This window comes from Dendropsophus ebraccatus, chromosome 9 (assembly GCF_027789765.1).
Source record: "Dendropsophus ebraccatus isolate aDenEbr1 chromosome 9, aDenEbr1.pat, whole genome shotgun sequence".
In the NCBI taxonomy this organism is placed as follows: Eukaryota; Metazoa; Chordata; class Amphibia; order Anura; family Hylidae; genus Dendropsophus; species Dendropsophus ebraccatus.
In genome coordinates this window covers 56,017,191-56,040,422 of record NC_091462.1, presented here as the reverse complement: position 1 = coordinate 56,040,422, position 23,232 = coordinate 56,017,191, and the positions used below count along the sequence as shown (strand labels likewise).

General features: G+C 40.9%; 1 protein-coding gene across 6 annotated transcripts in view; it reads right to left on the bottom strand.

Moving 5' to 3' along the window:
* PARD3B (par-3 family cell polarity regulator beta) overlaps positions 1-23,232 on the bottom strand; it is a 926,479-nt gene that overhangs the window by 650,257 nt on the left and 252,990 nt on the right. For 5 of the 6 annotated variants that reach the window (XM_069983415.1, XM_069983417.1, XM_069983418.1 and 2 more), the window contains exons 7-10: positions 19,896-20,021; positions 17,958-18,316; positions 17,701-17,840; positions 14,784-14,912 (exon numbers count right to left, since the gene is read on the bottom strand). In XM_069983415.1, coding sequence (XP_069839516.1) covers positions 14,784-14,912; positions 17,701-17,840; positions 17,958-18,316; positions 19,896-20,021 — 754 coding nt within the window. The remainder of the gene's footprint in view (positions 1-14,783; positions 14,913-17,700; positions 17,841-17,957; positions 18,317-19,895; positions 20,022-23,232) is intronic. The other variant, XM_069983416.1, reaches the window with a different exon arrangement.

The window sequence follows — 23,232 nt, the reverse complement described above, 5'->3', positions numbered from 1 at the left end:
CGATTAGTTAGCCTCAATGTGAAAGGTCTGAATTCGGATCTTAAGAGGAGGCTTCTATTGCGTGAGCTGACTCGGCTGCACACAGATATAGCATTCATACAAGAAACGCATCATGATGGATCGGGCTCTTTCAAGTTCGCATTCCGTAAGTTCCCCACCGTGTATTCAGCTCCGAGGGATAAAAAGAGGGCGGGTGTTGCCATAATGGTGGGAGCTTCTTGTCCACTTCAGGTCGACTCTAGTGAAATTGATACCCAGGGGCGCTACATTATCCTGTCGGGTAGACTGCAGGGGATTCGGGTTATCCTTTGTAATATATACTCTCCCAATGAAAAGCTGCACCTCCTCAGAAAGGTCCTTGCTAAACTTTCCCGCCTCCCCCCGTCCCTGATACTGATGGGCGGAGACTTTAACTTGTAGCCCTCAGAAACATGGGATAGGCATACCGTAGCAGGTCGCCCGCCCTCTAGAAATTTGGCTCAGCTTTCCTCAGCCTTTCGAAGGCTTATTAGACAACACCGTCTTTTCGACTTATGGCGCACGTGCCATCCTATGGAGAAAACATATACCTTCTACTCTCACCCACACTCCACACATACCCGTATAGATCTTTTCTTGGGGAATGTGCTTGGCCTACGTTCCACCGTGCGATCAGAGATCCACTCCACTCCACTCGGATCACGCACCAGTATCCCTGGACGTATTACTGTCCCCCCATAACCACAGGGTCTGCCATTGGCGCCTAAATGACACACTCCTCAAGCACCTTCCCCATAGAGATGCACTGGCGGCCGGTTTACGGGAATATTTCCAACTGAATACGGGTAGTGTCACTGCCACTGCTACCTTATGGGAAGCACATAAAGCGGTTTTCCGTGGGAACTGTATTGCTCTTTCCTCTCGACTCAAAAAAGACACTCAGGCCCGAGTTGCCACCCTCACGTTGCAACTGAGACAGAAAGAAGCCCTTATGGCCCGACACCCCACTATTCCGCTTCTTAGGGAAATTGTAGCTACCCGTAACTCCCTGAAAGATGAGGCTATATCTAGGGCGACTCGCTTACTATCATACACTAAACACAAGTACTATGATAAAGCTAATAAGGCTCATACCTTGTTGGCCTCTCAATTGAAAGATCGTGCAGTCCAGCAGTCTCCATTTATGATAAAAGATAGACTGGGCAATTTACATTATGACCCCGCCCGTATAGCCTCAGCTTTCTCTGATTATTATGCTTCCCTTTACTCCCTCCCTGACACGCTCCCCACTGACCCACTAGAGAGGGAACACGTCCTACAGTCCTATTTAGCGGACTGTCGCTTACCCAAACTCTCCCCTAATGACCTGGCTACACTTAATGAGCCCATCGCAGCAGAGGAGATAGCGGACGTATATCTATTATAAAACTTTCTCTGGAATCTTGCTACCTCACTTATCTTCCCTCTTTAACTCTTTTCTGGGAGACGGGGACCCCATACCGCCTTCAATGCTAGACTCCTTTATTACAGTGATACCTAAACCAGGGAAGGATCCGTCCGACCCTGCTAGTTATAGGCCGATTTCACTGTTAAACACAGATTTCAAATTATTCACTAGAATACTGGCGACCAGACTGGGAGCACTCCTGCCAACCCTTATTCACGCTGACCAGGTCGGCTTTGTACCAAATCGTCAGGCAGGGGATAATACTCGGCGCACAGTCGACCTTGTTGACATCCTTAATAGGACTGACTCACAAGGATTACTCCTAAGCCTGGATGCAGAAAAGGCCTTTGATAGGCTTGGCTGGCCCTTTTTATTTGCTTCTTTAGAAGCTTATGGTATTTCGGGGCCTTTTCTGCAGACAGTTAGGGCCCTATATTCCGCCCCTTCTGCGCGAGTACGTTTGCCGAATGCTACCTCAGGGTTGATCCGTATACGAAATGGAACTAGGTAGGGGTGCCCCTTGTCTCCGCTTTTGTTCATCCTCAGCATTGAACCCCTGGCCGCTAAGATACGTCTTTCACCTGACGTCCGGGGAGTGATAGTTAGGGACAGAGAATTTAAACTGTCTCTTTTTGCTGATGACATCCTACTTACCCTTACTAATCCCTTGGTATCTCTCCCTAACCTTCACTCCCTGATATTTGAATATGGAACTCTCTCTGGATTTAAAATTAATTCTCATAAAACTGAAGCCATGTCCGTCCGCCTCTCTTCCGCTGTGATGGCGTCACTTCAATCATCTTATCCATATAAATGGGTTGCTAATGGCCTCCACTACCTGGGTGTAAACATAACTCCCTCATACAGTTCCCTATATAAGCAGAATTTTCCCCAGTTCTTTCGAGAAATTGCCTCCCAGTTATCCAAATGGTCATCCCTCCCTCTTTCCCTCATAGGGAAAATTAACGTAGAAAAATGAATATTCTTCCCCGTCTCCTATATCTGCTGGAGACCCTCCCAGTCGCGGTGCCTAGACTGGCCCTTCGGAGGTTCCAGGGTTCTCTTTTACAATTTGTCTGGAATAAGGGGCGCCACCGTGTCTCGAGGTCTGTCCTATGAGCTGGCAAGGCCTATGGTGGACTAGCCTTCCCTGATGTATATAAATATTACCTCGCTGTCCACTTACGGAGGATAGCATCATGGACCTCTCGCCAGGCCTATAATAAATGGACCGAAATTGAGAAACTCTGGATGGCGCCCATACACCCTAGCGAACTAATATGGTCCCCCGAATACCCTGGTACCATAGACTGGCTGTTGGGCCCTATGCGACACACAAGGGAGATTTGGTTGACTGCTGCTGGCAAATTCTCTCTAAAGTCTACTCCCTCCTTGCTTACACCCTTCCTATACACTAATTTACTACAAGGGAGTTACAACCATGCGACTATGTGGCCTTGGCAAACCGCCGGTCTCTTCCAATTTGCAGATGTGGTCTGTCCATTCACCAGACGGGTACTACCATTCGCAGATCTAAGAGATAAGTTCAACCTACCCCCCAGTGCAGTTGCTTTTCATGAGCACCTTTCTCATTTTGCATCTGTTATCACCAGTCACCAGCCATTCCCTAAACCTACCATGTTCGAGCTTTTATGTAAAAACTCAGCAGCCACCAGAGGGTTGATATCCTCGATCTACTCAATTCTCAACTCCCCTGTAGACGACTCTGGGTGGACCCATCCTTACATGCACAAATGGGAACAATATCTAGGTAGGCCCATTCCTTTAAGCCTATGGCAAATTATATGGTCACAAGCAGCTAGATCTTCCTCGTGTATAGCTTACAGGGAGAATCAATACAAAATACTATTTCATTGGTATCACACCCCAGACCTTCTACACCGCATGTTTCCCACCACTCCCTCTACTTGCTGGAGGTGTTGTGCGGGAGAAGGCACCCTCCCACATATATTCTGGGATTGTCCCTTCCTAAAGCCTTATTGGATGGGCATACGAGGGATATTGGCATCGGTGTTCCACCAGGAGATACCATTAGACCCCCTGACATATATCTTGAACGTACCACCCAAGTCCCTACGCAAACGGTCGGCTAGGTTGCTCCTACACCTTCTAACAGCAGCAAAATGTTTATTAGCCAAATATTGGAAGCAGTCGCTTATTCCATCGGCCATAGAGCTGATTAACAGGATACAAGATGTCCGAAGAAATGAATACCTGACTGCTTCCAATGATAACTGTGTCGATAAGTTCAAGCAGACTTGGGCGCTGTGGGACGCGTATTATGAGTAATTTCATGCATCCCCCAGGACTCTGGCCTCCACTGTTTCCCTGACTCCCTAATGTGTCTGTGTTGTCTGTGTCTCCCCCGTCTTTCTTTAATGTACTTAGTGTTTATCGATCCTATAGTTCGGAATTTTGTTAAGAGATGACTATCTTTATTAATGGCAGGTGTTGCGAGATGTTTTCTGGACCAGTTAGTTATTTTTTAGTCTCACGGTCTTTCTAATGGCACTTCGGCCATATTGTTTTTCACTCGTGGACTGCCATGTAGATAACATTTTTGTTGCTTATTTACTGAGACGATGGTCATTGTCAACTAACTGGTCTATTCTAATACTTGTGTTTCATTTTGATTATATAATGTATTAACACTGTTTAAAAACGAAAAATAAACAATTTATAAAAAAAAAAAAATAGGCACTAGGCCAAGTTTTCAGCTTCTGAATATAAACAGGAATGTTTTTCATTATCAAACAGGTTTGTTAGAAAACGTAAATTTAAACTATATAAGAAAGTTATAAAACCTTTCATTACAAAAGATGAGTGCACTTGCTTGTTTGCATTATTATTAACACATGGCACAACTAAAATCATATGCAACAGAGCAGAAATCTTATTGCAATGAAACAGTCAATATAAAGTGTGTGTCTTATAACAGCATCAAATGCAGCTTCTTTTTCCACTAGGTCCATACAGCTTCTCAGCTTCTTCCTCATTAAATGCGTGTCCATTTCCTCCTGCTAATGACAGATGAAGCTGTCCCAGCTTTTGGTAATTTTACATAGCTCAACTTCTCATTCCACAACAGAATGCTGTCAAAACTGGTTATAATGTATTCTACTGCCCTACTACAGTACATGACCTCTTGTTTTCAAGTTAGTTATTATTTTCAAACTGCTTGCACAAATCATATGAGGCTTTCTTCAACGGCACAGTGGGTATCTATGGGAGGTCATCTTTTCCACCTCCTCTCCCAAACTATAGATGTCAGGACTGGCTAATCTCCCATCATATTTTAAACCTTCAATCATTCTTCTTGCCCTCTGCAATACCAATTTCACACTGTGCTGTGTCTTTCTGTGTGGGCACAATATTCTGTAATTGCACATTACTCAGATACAGTATGGTTAACGGAAGGTATATCACTCCTGAAAACTTCCGTTCATGCCTGACCTTCAGAAGTTTTTGACATGTCAAGCTTGTTCTTATTAAAAAAAAAATATGGTAAAGTGGATAGCTACCGAGCAAGGGCTGTGTAAGAGCTAAAGAGGCTGGTATATACACTCTTGTATCGATCACAATTTGTGAATATTAAATAATTTTGCATTTTCCACACACATCATGCATGCTCTGTTGTTGTTGTTGGTCAGTAATTGGTCTCTTGGGTAAAAGAACATTGATTTATGGCTGCGAGCTGGATAGGGTTTTAAATGAAGGCCTGCATTCTGAGCTACAGGGGCAATGTTATGTAGAACTATAACATGTGTTAAACTTTGAAAATATTCCTGTTACTTAAGAAAACTTTTGACATGTCATAGAAATATATCAAAAGCTTTGATCAGTCAGATTTTGGGTGCAGAGAGAGGTGGGCTCTATAGACTTGTTCACACCAAGGATTTTAGACAGACTTCATGATCATTTTAATCCATATTCTGCCATGGAATCTGCTTAGAATCTAACCCCTATGGATTGCAATGAATGTTGGATAACCCATAGCCCCATGTTTCCTTTATGTACTACTATGTCACACTGCCAAATATTGCAAGAGGCCATATTGTCAGTGCAAGAATGAACATTTCTATATGAAAGTAAGATGCTTTGGTAACACTTCTAGTCCAGCCCCTTGTTAACCTGGAATAGGTGGACCTAAAGGAATCTAAGTCTGCTAGTCAGTCGAGTCAGTCAGCTAGTTTGTGTCATTTTAAATATCATGTGTATAATATTAGCACAGAAAAGAGGGAGAATAGCAAAAACAAAGTTAGTTCCAGAATCTGCCCCTGTTGTGCTGCCTCTGGGATCAACCCTACATTAAGATTGTGGAAAAGTCAAGACAATGGAGAAGAATTTATCTAGAAGGCCCCTGAAACTGCCAACCAAGTCCTTAAGTGCCTGTAAGGCGGACACGCTACAAACAGATAGAAATTCTGCCCCTTTGGCCCTTTGACTCCATCATTTTGCCAAAGCTACTGCATGCAAATCACTGCTGTCAGTACAAGCTGAAAGGATAGTGTAAAATTTATACAACCTTCTTCTAACCCAAGGTTGGATATATTCCTGCTCAAGGGCCTCTTGGAATTGATCGGTCTTTTTCTTGGTCGGAATCAGTACAGCCTGCCTGTCACACCTGTGATTGTGCTCCTGCATGTGTTCCTCTGGGTATCATGTGACAGATTTGAAGATTTCTTCTGTCAGTATGAATGTTTACAGTTAACCACAGTAAGCCAGTCTGGAAATCCTCTTACGCAGAGTTGAATTTAAGTTCCCTAAAGGAACAGCCATAACCTATAGCAACCGTGCTATACCCATACCCAAGTGACTTAGATACCAACTCTAGTTTTTCTGCTAATAGCAGTTCTTAAAGGCACAGTGACAAGCTATACTTAATACTTCTTAGATCTTTTCCTGGCTTCTTACAAGACGGTATGATTGTTGCATAAGAAGTGTTTGGTAAAGTTTTTTTTTACAGTTGTATAATAGAAACCTTGACTCAAAAGTTATTTGCCAGCAGTGTGTATTACTGAAACAGCTTTTTGCACCACCACCCTGCCAAGTAACTGTTTCCATTGAAAGAAATTATATGTTAATTCTTCAGCTGGAAAACAATTGAGGACAATGGGTTTTTGTATTACCTCTCCAAATTTGCCACATTCTATGACAAATTCTGTGCTACATCCCACACTAATTATCTGCCATTTCTTCATCTTTTCTGCCTCATTTCATCTTTAGGCAGAAATGTATTTCTAGACAAAAATTTGAATAGGAAACTTTTCTTGTGATTTTCCTCTTTGTGCACAAGGCCATACTATATAATCCATCCTGCTGCGAAAAGGAGAAGAGCAGTAAGCTGTGAGGTCTAAACACTTAGACCCTGACATATCAAGTGATACATGATGCATACCTCCCAAGTGTCCCTCTTTTGGTGGGACAGTCCTTACTTTTGACCCATGTCCCTTTGTCTCTCCTTGCCCCTTACATTTCCCTCTTTTTGACCTCGGAATGAGATTTTCACTAATTCAATGTTGCTCTAGAAAGTGTCTGGTTTCTTACTGTATAATAGACCCAAACTTGCGTATTATTGCATCATGTGGTGAAAGTTGGGTCCTAAAAATTGTTATATCCAGATGAATCATGTGACATTATGGCCCCTGTTACACATGCAGACTCAATGAGTTCCATGGCTTCATACACACATCTGTAGGTGTTACGGGTCCGTTTTTGGGACATGATCTGTGCCACAAAAAAATAAAGTAAGACATTGTGTGTCTGTGTCACCTATTTGAATCAGTAAGGTCGGGTTTACATATATGCGTCGGCATTTCCCTCTGGCGCAGGAGAAAAGCGCCAGACGGAAACATATCACTGAACTGATCCCATTCTTTTGAATGGGACAGTTCAAAATATGCGGTGGTGAACTAGTGGTCGCCGCATCGCTGGACCAACGGTGCCTCAGGACGTGTCTTGCAGCGTCCTAATGCACCGCCGCTCCGGTGATGCGGCGCCACACTCATTCAAAAAAATAGAGCGCCGGATGCCTCGCCGGGGAGGACGCATGCCGTTCGGCTTTGGCATCCGGCGTTCAGCATCAGTTCAGAGTAGCACAGTACATATCTCTCCCCCTGTGTGCTCTCCCCCTCCCCTATAGCCCCCCTGTTGCTTTCCCAGTAGTATATAGCCCCCCCTGTTGCTCCTCCAGTAGTATTTAGCCCTCCTGTGCGCTCTCTCCCAGTACTATATAGCCCCGCTGTGTGCTCTCCCCCAGTAGTATATAGCCCCCCCCATGTGCGCTCTCACCTTGTAGTATATAGCCCCCTGTGAGCTGCCCCAATTAGTATATAGCCCCCCTGTGTGCTCTCCCTATGTAGTATATAGCCCCCTGTGAGCTGCCCCAATTCGTATATAGCCCCCCCCCCCCTTTGCGCTCCTCCGCAAATCCCATTGAGAATGACAGGAAAACATACTGGGGAAAAAAATGTCAACTGATGAGAGCAACTTGTGGTAACTGATGGCAACTGATGGAAACTGATGGTTTTTAATGAAAAGAAGGATAGAAAAACTGATCACAACTGATGCATTTTTGGCATTAGTTGTGGCATCAGTTGTGGTCAGTTTTTAGAAAAAAAATGCAACTGATGCAAACTTATATATGTAAACCCAGCCTAAGTCTTTGTAAAAGTGGACAGTTACTGAAACACAGATCCTGAATGTGTGAATTCATCCTTTAATTGAAAAGTATGGAAATGTCTGAAGAATTTTCCTAGCGTGAACCACAAGTGTCCCTCATTGGGCGTCAAAAAAGTTGGGAGGTATGCGGATTTAATCAAGTTTTCTAAATAGCATGGAAACTATTGGCAAAGGAGCTCACTCCTGATACCCACTGCGATCCCAAGATACAACTGGGGAGAGTGCACAGCAGCATGCATGGCTCCAGGGCTGCCAATAAAATCTGGCTTGTTTACGGAATTAAAGGCTATGAAGTGAACTTGTCAGATTTGATTGCTAGCCAGTGAGAGACATGCCATGACACACACTCTCCCCACCTGTATATTCGTATCATAGAGGGTCCCAGGATTGAGACCTGGTGCAATCAGTAACTTTTCAAATATTTTATGACATCTCAAAAGTTATTACAAAAGACAGTAACTGAAGCCATAAATCAGTGCTGCCCAACCTAACAATGTCCCCATTGCAGATGTGAACAGACAGTGAAGCATTATTAGTAGGTTAAAACCATCTACCCAGCTGATATGTCCCTATGGGGCACAGGGCGCTGAGGATGAAGGTAAGTTTCTTGATCTTCATTGCCGCTTTTGGGATCGTTGCAGTTTCTATAATATGCTATTGAGGCGTTTCTGTACACTGGAGGCAGGGCTACCACCCTCAGGTCACCGGATTCTCCCTGGCAAGCCTTTCTTCCCATTGAACTTTTTTGGCTGTGCTTTGCCCCGCAATGCTAAAATTAGTTAAGAGGACAGGCCGACGGGGGCTGATCAGGTGGTAGCCCTGCCTCCAGTGAACCAAAACACCTCTTTACCATATTTAATAAACTGTTTATATCCTGAAAATGGTGAACCCCGTGCCCCATAGGGACATAAAAGCAGGTTAGATGATTGTTTCCTTTAAATGCTACTTTGAAGGGTTGTCAAATAAAGAGCATATGGGCAGAACAGAGGGGATGTCCTTAGGTTTGCTTGAATGGGTTCCAAATATGGCAGACAAGGGTTTCCTAGTGATAGAATCAAATGTTATTACCTTGCCACAAGTTAGAGAAGTCAGCTTTGTTTTACAAAGGGTTTTAATGAAATGACTGGCTTTACATATAACCTGACAGCCTAACAAAATGTTATTAAAATAAGCAAATAGCACTTTTCTCCACTTTTTTAGTTGTATTACCTAGCTTAGATTAAATCAAAATTTGCATTTGATCAGTAGGTTAATAAAAAGTCAGAGTACAGAGATAAATGGCAGACAAACTTTCTGTGACTCTTTTATTGAAGAGTGACATGTACGCCATACATTGTAAGAAACAGTTTCCTCACCAAAGTGAATAATTAACTCCAGCTACTTAGTTCTTATATAATCATTAACATGTTAATGTGTGAAATTGTCAGCCAGGAACTTGTGTTAAAAATGAGCAAGTAATTACAATTATTAAGCTATGACAACAAAAGCTTGAAAAGCAATTGATTAATCTTGAAATACCCTCTCAACAAATCCACAGATCTGCATGCTTGATAAGAATATGATTATCTATACAGCCAGCTGCCATAAGTTTAAGGGGTAATCCCATTTTATACAGTGAGAGGCAAGGTCTCGCGAGACAAGGACATATTACTACCCATTTATAAAAAAAAAAAAAAAAAAAAAAAAAAAAATGGTGGGGCCTCCTCTGGAATGTGCTGTTCAGTTCTGGACACCAGTTTATAGGAAGGATGCCCTGGAGCTGTAAAAAAATACTAAATGATTAGAGGATACTCTGTTCATCTCTGTAGGGACAGGACACAGACAAGTTTAAAAGGCCCCTACTTATGCACACCCAAAGTAAATTCAATTTTAAAGGTAGAGGAGCACCCATGTTTTTACAAACCCATAACCAGTAGTTTGATAGGGTAGGAATTAAGGTGGTGCTGTCATTAAAGATTTATGGAAAGTGGATTATCAGTATTATTTTGTATTTCCACAGCATCCTCCTTCATGACAGTACCATGATTGGCGACCTACATAATTAGGAGTCTCAGGGAGGGATAACAGCTTGCAGTGATGATTTGCCAAAACATCCAACCGGTAGTGCTTCACAAATGAATACTTGACCATGTGCTGACTTTGTAAGTTTAATCCATCTAATGATGGTATCTTTTGAGACCTTCTTGCCCCTATTCTTTCCTTGACATTGAATGAACCAATTTTCATCTACTTTCAATGATCTAGTAACTGATAAGGAAATGATGGTAACTCTTCCAACATCTAGGCAAATTGTTGTGGAATTGTTGTTCACGCTCATTGCTGCGAGAACTGCAAAAGGAGAGCAATATGATACCCTGACCTCTGTGAAAACCACAAACTACCTTTGGAGAAAAAGAATAGTCATATTGTAAGATTACTTTGTCGTCAAGAATCTTACGCTGCATTTATACACAGATTTATCTGACAGATTTTTGAAGCCAAAGCCAGCAATGAATTTGAGAGGAGGTTAAATCTTATGAAATCTTTCTTTATGACCTGTCCCCTGTTTAAAGTCTATCCCTGGCTTTGGCTTCAAAAAAATGTCTTTTGCATATTCTTATTCTGTCACTGACTTCCTCAAATGCTGCAATTTCTATGCATTGCAGCGTTTAAGGGATTAATGATAGGCAGCTGTGTGATCACGGCTGCCTGTCATTACTTTCGGCACCAGCGACACAGATGTGTAGGGGACCACTCACATTGGAGCAGCTTCGCACACATTAACAGCCCCTTCACTGTATGGATTAAATAATTTGCACACTCATTCAGGGTGATTATGTTTTAGCAGCATCATAAAAAGAATCAACGCTTCTCTATTCTTTCGGAAATATGCAGGGTCAAAAGCCAGACGTGAAACTTTTCACAAAGCTTCCTGTGTGTGTCACTCATATATTCCCTCACTTACACATATATACAGGAGAGAGTTAAAAAAAACAAGGAAACAGGAAAACCTGGACATGTGCTACATGGAAAATGAGGCCCAGGATCAAAAGAACAGAACGGTCATTTTATGAGATCTGTGCAGATGACATTGTCTGGCCAAGTTCTTCTAATATACAGGAAAAGGAAGCTTTTGAGCAAACCTTCATCCTGCACGCTCCTCAATAAGAGGTCAAATACACACACACCTACATCAATCAAGATAAGGCAGGACACCACATTCTCTGTCTGTAATGGAACTGATACATCTCCCACGGCAGACGATTAAAAACCAGTGGAAATGGCTATGAGTTACGAACAGGCAGATATTAAAAAGTAATGTAAACCTCAGTGCAGGCAGGAAATTTAGAAGCTCAGTCATTGACAACCAGAAGGATGATCCACTTACTGTACACTAACAAATTAGTTTGTAAAATTGCTGTAAAAGCAGATTTCATTCAGTTTGTATTCACACAGATATAATCTCAGACCGGAATATGTCATGTGAAAAACAGGAGCAGTCCATGAAAAAAGTTTTTAGACTTAACTGTAATGAAATGTTTTACAAGACACATGTAGAAGTAAAAACAAACCATAAATATACAGACGTAAGAATACTCTTATTGCTCTCTAATGATTATTGGAAGAAGAATATGCAACCATTGGCTGGTCCTTATTTTATCGATCATCTAGCTACTGCAGGGACTTCTATGGCTATTATAGAAGTTGTCCAGGAAAAAATTACTCTTCACCGTTCCACAGGATAGATGAAAAGTTAGAGGTCTTGGGGGGTTCAACCTCTGTACACAGCTGATCTTCGTATTAGGCCCTACCAGCTCTGTTATGAATAGAGCTGTGGGTCCGGCACGCGACCCGCAGCTCTATTCATTTATATGTAGCAATGTAAAGAGCAGAGTATGCCGGAAGTGCGCTGTATTAGGTTCTTTCTGTCGACTCCATAGAAATGAACAGAGCCACGGGTCGCGTGCCAGACCTGTGGCTCTATTCATAACAGAGCCTGCAGGGCCCGATACAGAGATTGGCAGGGGGTGCAGAGGTCGGACCCCCGTGACCTCCTATTTTCCCCCTATCCTGTGGAAGTGTAATTTTTTCCTGCACAACCTCTTTAAGAGCTATAGCACTTATGTAGTTAAATCTCATGTAACTTTACTTTAGTTCTGCCATGTTTTGAGACTTCTATACATCTGCTTTCTTAAAGGAACCCCAGAAATCTCTAGAGCCGTGGCCTTGCTCTTATGTTTTGTCCTATCCAGTATCCTGTAGATTGGGGACAATTAATAATAATCAGAAAACCCATTTAAAGTGTTACTGTTATTTATAACTTTTGATACGAAGCGTCAAAAGATACGACGTGTCAAAAGTTACTGATCACAGCAGGTCTCTGCTGCGATTATGAGTGAGAGACAGCTGGGAGGGGTTCACTGTAGTGGAAGTGAAAGAGTGAAATCTTGGGCCAGTTGGGGAGTGGAGCACACTGCCCTAGCTATATCTTGGGATCACAGCATGTCCCAGTAGTGAGATCCACTGCAATTGGTAACTTTTGACATATGTGATGAAACAGCAAGAGTTATAACAACTGACATTAATGCTTCAAAGGGTAGAGTTTAAGAAATTTATGAGTAGACAATCTTTTAAAATGCAACTCAATAAAAAACAAACAAAAATTACTCACCTATCCAATCATCTCTTCAGTACCAACACTCCAGCAGTTCAAAACACTTCTGATTTACCTTTCTGTGACAATGAGGTCACATAAGTATATCCATAACACCAAGAGTTTTGCTTAGAGGTTTACTGTTTCTTGTCCATGTTCCAAGCTTACGCTGATGTGCATATAATTCATAAAGCTATGTTAACGTTTCGGGCAGTGGTTTACGGTTTCTTGTCCATATTCCAAGCTTACACTGACAAGCATATAATTCATAGAGCTATGTTAATGTTTCGGGCATACTGCCCTTCCTCAGACTGATACCAGTATTTGAAACCTGGTGAGTGTGGCATGCTAATGACTACTGCTGAGCAAGGTGTATGCTTCTCTTCACAGATGCAAGCATTGAGTGTAAGGAAGTGCATCACCCCCAAAATGTTAACATGGCCAACAGCTTATATGAATAGTCATGTAAGTCTGTGATATGGACAATAAACCAGTAACCACTTAGCAAAACTCACTCGCGGTTAGCCAGTTCTTCTCTACTCCTTGTAATATTGTCCAAAGGCATTAGGGTGGTACCTACACATTAAATTCATATGATCTCATTACGTATAACCATGTGATCACCATAGCCAATCATTGTCCCCAGCAGTGATGCTAGCATGGACACCATACAGAATGTTAATTAGAGTAGTATTCCTTCAATGCAGCAATAAGTGTCAGATTTGCAAATAGCAAATATAATTAATGTTTAAGAGAGTATACAAGACTTAAAATATAACAGCATTTTACCTGCATCCTTAAAGGGGCGCTCCAGCGTGGGGGCACTTTTTTTGGGGGACCGGGGAGGAGGTGGCTGAAATAAAAGACGTCCACTTACCTCCCCGATTCCAGCGGCGGGTCCCGCATCTCTGCGCTCCGGTGCCCGGTTCCCAGCCGCTTTCGGGTGTCTGACGCGGGCCCGAGACGTGCCGTCTCAGGTCCGCTCAGCCACTCAGTGAAGGAGGTGGGATCCGTTTGAAGTCCGCTCGGATCCCGCCTCCTTCACTGAGTGGCTGAGAGGCCCTGAGACGTAGCGTCTCGGGCGGCGTCAGACACCCGGAAGCGGACGGGAACCGGGGACAGGAGCGCCGTGATGCGGGACCCGCCGCTGGAACCGGGGAGGTAAGTGGACGTCTTTTATTTCAGCCACCTCCTCCCCGGTCCCCCCAAAAAAGTGCCCCCGCGCTGGAGCACCCCTTTAACAGTCTCAATCTGAGGAAAGGGATTGATATGGTAAAGAATCTAAATGAAGTTATTAGAAAGTTGCATAACTATAGAATGAATCGATTGTATCTTGTAAAATCCCTTAAAGTATAACTCTGCTGCTACAGAATTAGAACTATACATTTCATATATTATTAAATAACCATTGGAAGCTATGCATTTAAAGATAATGCTATTTCTGCAGTCTTATCTCACTGCACCTACTTGTACACACAGGCTGGTGCAGCACTGTATAAACCAGCTGACAGAGCTCAAGCAAAGGAACCCTGAAGCCTGTAAAATCGATTGTCAGTGAAAAATTTGTTATAATTACAGAATATCTCAAGACTTATTAGGAATTACACAAAGTGTTCACTGAAACCATTTAAGTAATACAATAAGATCCGACAAGCTTAACCATGCATTTATCATGCTGGGATCAGATCAGCGTGCCATTTTACCTCTGTGTGCCTTTTAAATCCTGCAGGGTTACATTTTATGACTTGTCATGGTGGTTTTAAATCATCTACACATTTTCTCTGGAGTTGGATATATTCATGGACTTCTCCATAAATCAGCTGTATGATGCCCATGACAACATCACATCCCATAGCTTATGATGTCACCAGGGCTTGGAAATCAAATTTCATAGACTGATAGTAAATCATTGATTTTGATGTAGTGTACTCAGAGCTGGCAGACCATGGTTTGCCGTCTCACTGAGACACGGTCCATCTGACAAAGAAAAAGCATTAAGAAATGCATTGTTATTGAGATTACCAGTTCGCGGGGCAGAAAGGCTTCCTCCTGTCGGGCAACCACAAGAGAAACAGTCTCTCCTAGTTTGGTACTCCTCAGCATGGCCACCAGCTCCTCTTGTGTCTTGCCGGCAATGGCCTGGCCTTTAACCTAAATGAGAATATAGCATTAGGCTGTTAGTAGTCTGACCTCATATTAATCCAATTTGTATGCTTAAACTATCACACAGATTATAACTGAACAAAAACTACTTAATTTCAAAAAGTCACTAAATGTAGAGAATGACATCATGTTTATGTGTAAACAGTGAGGTACTGTGTTATCCACGCAATAGTTCTAAAAGCAGCTCTGATAATACATGGCATATGTTATTTAGGAAACACAGGAGAAATCCAGGTAATTTTACTTATTTTTTTTTTTACAACTGAAAGTTTATATCAGACCTATGAAAATAGACTTAGGTCATATTAGATGGTGGGAGATGCTTAGCAAAAGTGGCAATCTGGCGATTTGCTTTGCTTTTATCAGATATCAGCCACACATCTCGCACTGATCAGTAAGAGCGGCACTCTTCTGCATCATTCATGTGGACATTTAATTGCAGAGTTATCGGCCGCACATTTCCTGTTTAAACAGAGTAACACAAAAGGCGAGCAGGGGTTTGCTTGGTAGTCAGCTGACTGCTGGCCCTTTAACACATGCTAATTATCTGGTAAGAAAAAATGGCAATAAAAGGGCTTTAAGAAACAGTATCTAATTCAAAAAATCTATCCCTATGTCCTAGCAGAATTTTTACAGTATAATATGAAATTAAACTTTTGCAAAGACACCGAATACCCACATTTACTATACCTGGAAAACAAGCCAAACCTTTCAGGAACGTACTGTAACTAGTTAGAGGTTGCCTTCTCTGGAGAACATCTAATGGAACAAGTGGAATTGTTGGATAATCTTATCTAATCTCTAATCTCCTTTAAATTTCATATGTACATCCCCATGCATGGGTAAAGCATGCCTTATACGAAAGATTGCAAAATCCATTTCAGTGAGAGGCCATTATTTAAAATCTGCTTTTGACACATCTGTAGATGACAGCCCAGTTATCACAGGCATTCTCTTAGACTATGACATTCGGACTGCATACCCAAAAGACAGACTTCAGCATTTGCTTTATGACAAAATAATGCAGCCTGTTTGCCATTATAATGTAGCTGACCCCTTTCCCCAGCACTGGCAAAGCCATTTCACAGCATGCTGAACAAGGACCAAGGAGTGAAGAGGTTACATTGCTGTAAATTGGAAAACAGAACTAAAACATATAAAACATTCAAACATAAAAGAATCATTACCAAATTTGTGCAGAGTTCACCCGAGGAAGGGGAAGGGAACGTCCAACCTGAATTGTTCTATAGCAGTATGTTGAATTTATACGGCTATAGTACTAACTATCCACCTACACAGATCATTTTTCCCCTCTGTGTGTTGGAGGATCCCATAGAAAGCCTCTCCTGCTCTCCAGACTGGAAAAATACACCACTTACTGCAGGACATGCAGAAGCTGATAAGCAATGGAAGACTTGAGATTATTTAAAAGAAGTATAATAAAAATCTCTGGCACCAATTAATTTGAAAGAATACATTGTTTGCTGAACTGCCCATTTAAGATTGATGTTTTATGCACATCAATATTTATTTTGTTATTAATATGAAAATGCATAGATTTCTGCCTGATTTATGCCAGTTTTCTGGTGTTTTTAATAGTAAATACTTCAGCCACGTAAGGTCACACCTCTCAGTACGTCCCTATTACTTATTAAAAAAGACAATGGTGGTGTAAAAAAACACCACAAGAAATTTTTATTTTGGTCTCCATACTAGTAATAACATTTACAATCCTTTCTCAGGTTAGGTAGTAAATGAATGACTACTGATATCCCCACAGATCATGGGAATAGGGATCACAAGTTCCATTTGAAGATGGTAGATGCACACTACTATTCTATTAAATGTGTTTTGAACTGACAGAGATAGGTCAGTGCAGCAATGGATTACTTCTGTCAGTCCTAAAGACAATGAATCAAGTAGTGTACATGTGCCACCACCCTGTTCAAATGGGGAAGTCAGAACCCTCTATTCTCATGGTTTGTAGCGGTTTTCCAATGTAAAGATTGAAAAGACCAATCAGAGTGGCAATTTTTTTTGTGGTTCAAAAGTTATTTGCAAAAAATATCCAGAAATGTGCTAAAAACAACGCTGAAGCTGAACAAAAAGAAACTTTTTCCGTTGATAACTTTTGAACAAGAGATATTGCAGATCAGATTACAGCAACACATCTCTGAGACAATTCTGGTCTGGTCTGATAAGCAAACTTCTCATTGAGAACTTGCCCTTGATCTAGTATGGCAGCTTTCAAGATGGTGGCCATGTTCCAGTCATAGCCTAAAAAATAGGCTCACTCACTCATTATTAGCTGGGGTATTCAGATAAGTCATTTTACATTTAATTTTTTTGAATAGGTTGTCCTGAGACTTTTTATAGATTTTTGCCATGTAAATTTGAAAAATGGGGCTAGGTCCTTATAGCCAAAGCTGGCTGCACCCTTAAGGGGTTAAAGAGTGAAACGAAGAGGCAAATAGTTTGAAACGTAAAAAACAATGCTTGACTGATGGCATACAAAATAGAATAGCTTTTAAATTGGTTTAGATTTTAGCAAGTTTACTTTGTCATTTGCAATCCAATTTTCATCTTGCCTTATCTAAGATATTTTGTCCTGATTAGAAAAATTCCTCTCACAATGAGTCAGTATAAACCACACATGTTAAATAAATTATGCATGAATGCTGGAATGATGAGATTTAAATGAGAAATATAAATGTTCTTGGCCTTTGAATTCATCTACTTTTCCAGAAAAGGAGAATAGAAGAGACAGGGCACATACCTCAATTATCCGGTCTCCAGACTGGAGTCGTCCATCTTTTATGGCTGCTCCTTTGGGAAGAATGTTCTTTACAAAAATAGGACCAGGTCCATGTACAGTAGAGTCTCTAGTGACAACTGTAAATCCAAGTCCATCTGGACCTGGAAAGGATAGAAATAACAAAGAATGTGAATAGGCGTAGAAAACAGTTACTTCATATTCTTGTAAAGACTAACTTGTGTTAGTCCTAAAGTGCACTTCCAATAAAAGGAAATTACCTTTCTTCAGATCAATTCTTATTCTCTTGGCATATCTTTTGCTTCCAAATTGCAGAGGTGACAAAGATGGAGGGGAGTATGTACCAGCATGACTTGTCAAATCTGAGATTAGTGAAGGGTGTAGTGGCTGGGCTATTTCAAAGCCATTACTTTGCTCAGTCATCTTTGCATTTAACTTCCCATGAGTAGGTGGAGGAGGTGGCTTTAGGTTGGGAATTTCATCATCCTCATCCTCATCATTGTCCAAGTTTGAGAGAGAAGAAATAAAGGATTTCTCGTACAGCTCACGGTTATGGGATGGGACAACCTCCACCAAAACACTGGGATGCTTCATTGCTTGTCGGAATATATCTTGTGCCCTAAAAACATGGTGATAGTTTGAAATAAATGAAAATTATTTTATAGGCCCAAAATGCATAGCTTTTAGTAAAAGCAAGCATGCACAGAGATCATGGTATTCTTCTCTTATATATACATTTTAGCCTATTATCTGAAAGAGCTGAAAATGCACATGGGGTGCTATAAGAAAAAGTATCAAAGAAAAGTTTATTTTGGGGTTGCTGGGTCATAAAGATTCAAAGTAGTAGAATGGAAATAATAAGAAGTGGAAACAATGAGTAATGAAACATATATTTAGATAGACTACTAAATATTAATAGTTTGGTTTTAAGGTGTATGGGGATCTCTATATTGGTCGTGATGTTTTCTGAGAGATAAGATGCAGTCAGAGCAAATTGCTTCACGCATCCCCAGCTTTCTGTAATAGATACAATGCATGCGTCCCTGGGAATCTTAGTAGTGGAAGTCATAAAAGTTCAAACCTTTTGTGGAGGTTTGGCTGAAGTGGCTGAACCAACTTTTGAAAAGTGAACTTATTTCTATGTAAAATATTTCAAATAAATGTTAATATCTTTTATTATCCTTTTTTTAACAATTCAATCTATTTTACTATGTAGTGGACATATAAAACTTCTTTTCTGTGGTCTTTTATTTTTACCTTCGGTCTCTGATGAGAACTGCCTGCTCTGTTCTGCACTCTAATCAGAAACAACTCTATCTCCCACCCATTATACCTGCTTATAACCCTTATAACTATAACCCTTCCCACTACAAATAAAGAAGCATTCCATATAGTGAGAGGGAGGTAGAGTTGGCTGAATTCCCACCTAGGGTGTCATGCAAAAAAAAGTAGTATGTTATAGGATGTATACTGGACACAAGATTGGGATGAAAAAAAACAAAAAAACAAACAAACAGAACAGAACAGATAGTTTCCATTAGAAGCAGAAGGAAAGCATGAAAGATAACAGAAAGGCAACAAAGTAAGGTAAATAACAAATATTGTATATGTTAATTTATTTGTTAGCTGAAAATAAGGTTCATCATTGGAAAACCCCTTTAAGGCTATGTTTCAACAACAAGAAAATGATGGCCATCTTTCAGACTATGATCATCATTTCATCAATAGACAGACATAGTTTGACGCTAAAAATAATGGTCGCCCAGTAAAACAGCCATTATTTTCCCGTTGTAGCCTAAAACTGGAAATCTCAAAGATTTCAATAAACCATAAGTGAATTGCTACCTGTGAATTGCTACTTCTTCATTATGCTTAAAGAGTAACTGACAGCACAGATATGCATATATCCGTGCTGTCAGTTTCCTATTACCGCTCAAAAGAGCTGTGCATACTAACCATTTGCGCTGCTCTGTGATCCAGCCTGTACCAAAAAAAACAGGCCGGATCACACAGCACCTTGGAAGGTAAGTATATATATGTAATCGCCAATGAGAAACTGGCAGCACAGGTGTTATGCATTTCCATGCTGTCAGTTTCCCTTTAACATTTCTCATAATTCCTTCTTTTTATAATCACTCTTTGTCTCTTTTGCGTCTCTTTTACACTCAGCACATGTAGAAATAGACCTCTGTACTCACTGGGTAAATGACTTGTCTATAAGCTCAATTTTGTTGATTTTCACAATGCATTCATTTTCTTGGAAAAGGCCATCTCTTTTAGTTCTACTGTGCTCCTCTATGCCACGTATATACAAGCCCAGAGCTCTAAGATAATAAAGAGAGTATAAGCCATATATTTCATTTACAATCGGACTGTGGTATGACTTATGCAATATCAGATGAAAGAAAAAAGGTACCTAAAATTTAAAGGGGAACTCCGGGTAGAGGGGAAAAAAAAAATGAAACTTCTGCAGAAGCATATAACAATACTTACCTATCTATCCCAGTTTTGAAACTACCAAAAATCCATTTGTTTTGGGGGGTTTGTTCTGTTTTGTGTTTCTGTATTTTCTGATTGAGCAGATGTATTCAGTACTACAGGTTCCAGAATGCAATGCTTTCCCTCTGCTGTTCCATTACAGTCCCCCACCCTGCCTATTCCCCGCCCAAAGCTGTTGCAGCACATCTAGGCTGTGTTCACACATTGCAGTTTCATTGTGTTACTGAATTATTTGCAGTACATAATTTCATTGTGGTCCCACCCGCAAAGCACGCTGTATTCTCTACCTGTAAAGCTGTTATTGGAATAAAGCAAACTTTTTAAATTAAATTTTTATTTTTTTATTTTCATCTCCACGCACATATTACGATTAAGCATCTTTTATCTTTGGAGCTGATTGCCACAAAAAGGACTTTATCCGATATTATCTTACATGGGATATACTGTTTATGCCTTGTTTTTTGTGCAGGTGGGATTGGCAGTGTTAGCTCTTATCCTCTCTGCTGTTTAGCATTATCTATTTGTGTTACAGCGAAGCTGAAACACCTGCTTCTGGCCAGTCTGAGATGGTGAATCACGCCCTGCCCCCTGTCTGCATCATCAGCCTGTGCCTAGCAAACACACACAATGTGAGACAAAGGCATGGAAGATTTGTCTCCTAAGGTGGGAGAGCAGTGGGAGCAGGAGACAATGTGGATCCGCACAGAGGCCATATTTTTTCACTTCCTGGATTTCTATCAGCTACCATTGTGGCAAAACTGTACAGATACAGTAATACATTTTATAGACACATCTATATAACTTTTAGGCTGTGTTCACACTACGTATATTTCAGTCAGTGTATTTCAGTCAGAATTGCAACCAAAACCAGGAGTGGATTAAAAACACAGAAAGGATCTGTTCACACAATGGTGAAATTGAGTGGATGGCCGCCATATAAAAGTAAATAACTGCCATTATTTCAATATAACAACCATTGTTCTAAAATAACAGCAAATATTTGCCATTAAATGGCAGCCATCCACTCAACTTCAACATTGTGTGAACAGATTCTGTGTTTTTAATCCACTCCTGGTTTTGGTTGCAATACTGACTGAAATATACTGACTGAAATATACATATACTGACTGAAATATACGTAGTGTGAACGCAGCCTTAATGTACTTTTAATAGAAAACAAGTTTTTCTTATCCGGAGTTCCCCTTTAAAAAGAATAGATACCTAATATTATTACGGCTATTAGAATGAATATTACAACAAATTAAGCAACTTTATTGTAAGATAAAATGTTTCCAATAAACTTTATGTACTAAATTCCATGTAGTTTGCAAAAATAGAGCAACACAGTCAGTGACATATATTTTACACCTTGGTGGTCTCCTATCAACATGGAAATATGGCCTCTACTGTTTATTCTTGTTGTTTTCCCACATACAGATCAAAGTAAGAGGCTGAGCCATATACACAGCACTGTTTTTCTATTTTGACATTGCAAACAAGTAATATGAATAGGGAGAAAAGGTGTTTGCACTGGTTATTGTATATTATTTTAGCTATATGAGGCAGTCATGGCAAAAGTCTTTTGTTGTTGATGTGAAATATCAAAGCACATCTCATTTCCTAAAGTGAAAAAAGGGGAATGACTAGAGACAAGCACAACTCAAGTTTGTGGCATTTGATTGGTAGTTGAAGAAGCTGAATACAGCACTGGAGAGTCTTGGAAAACATGGATACAGCCTATGGCCAGGTTCACACTACGCATAACACGGGTTGTTCTGTGACCCGGATGGATGATCTTAATTTCTGCTAAATTTGGATGTGGGCGCACCTTTGTGTGCCCACATCCGAATTCACCGCTGCACACAATGGAGCATGCGGCAGGCAGCCTTGGTGCATCCTACTTTTGCAGCCACCAGTAATCAAATGCCGCATGCTCAGGTTTGGACAGACCAGAGCATGTTCGAATTGCGCTCATCTCTAGTAATGACACAAGTAGTACTTTTTGAGTCTCGGGCATACACACTATGACCAGTTTCGTGGAAGCCAATAAACCTATTGGTATATTTTTGGATTGAGGGAGGAAATAACAGAATTTGTCTTTAGGGTGCGTTCACACATACAGGATCTGCAGCAGATCCGCAGCAGATTTGATGGCCCAGAATTGATTGGCTTTGAATCTGCAGCTTCAAATCTGCTGTAGATCCTGTACGTGTGAACGCACCCTTAAAAAGAAACAATATATGGCAATGGCAAGCGCATGAACCATGGTCGGCATAAAAAAAAAGTCAGAGATCAAACACTATAATGTTATTTAAGACCAGGAAGCCATGATTGCTTCTTTAAAGTATTGCATCATTTTTACACAAAACTTTAAATGGATATTAAATCTGGTGGGCAGTGCTAATTGATCACCTGATGAAGTGAGTGTTTTAACACTGTGATGGGAATCTATCAAGACCGGCATACGCTGGTCTTATGGTCCGTTTACACAGAGAGATTTATCTGACAGAAGCCAAAGCCAGGAATGGATTTGAAAAGTTCTCTGTTTATAGTCTGTTCCTGGCTTTAGCTTAAAAATATCTGTCAGATAAATCTTTCTGTGTAAACGCACCATAATAATAAAAATCTTTTCTAATCTTTACAAATTTACTAAGAGAAATCTGAGGCAGGTGCCTCTACACCTGCTCATAATAAATCAGTCCTTGGCTGTCGATGCATGATAGATATTGTAGTTTTGCAACAGCTGGAGGGCTGAAGGTTCCCTCTTCCTGTGACACTGTCAGACCGGGATAAAGAACTTTTCTAGCAACAAACCCATCACACGGCATCGGTCAAGGTATGTGATTGGCAATGGGAAACTGCAATGGGAGCCTAAGTTTACACTACAGGATTTTTTTGTCCGTCATTGCTGGCGGCCATCAAGATGTCTGACGTGTGCTAATGATCATGATCATTATAGACAGCTGTCATTAGCACATATTGGAAATCTTTTTAACGGTCGTCGGCAAAGATGGCCTGCTAAGATCATATACCGGC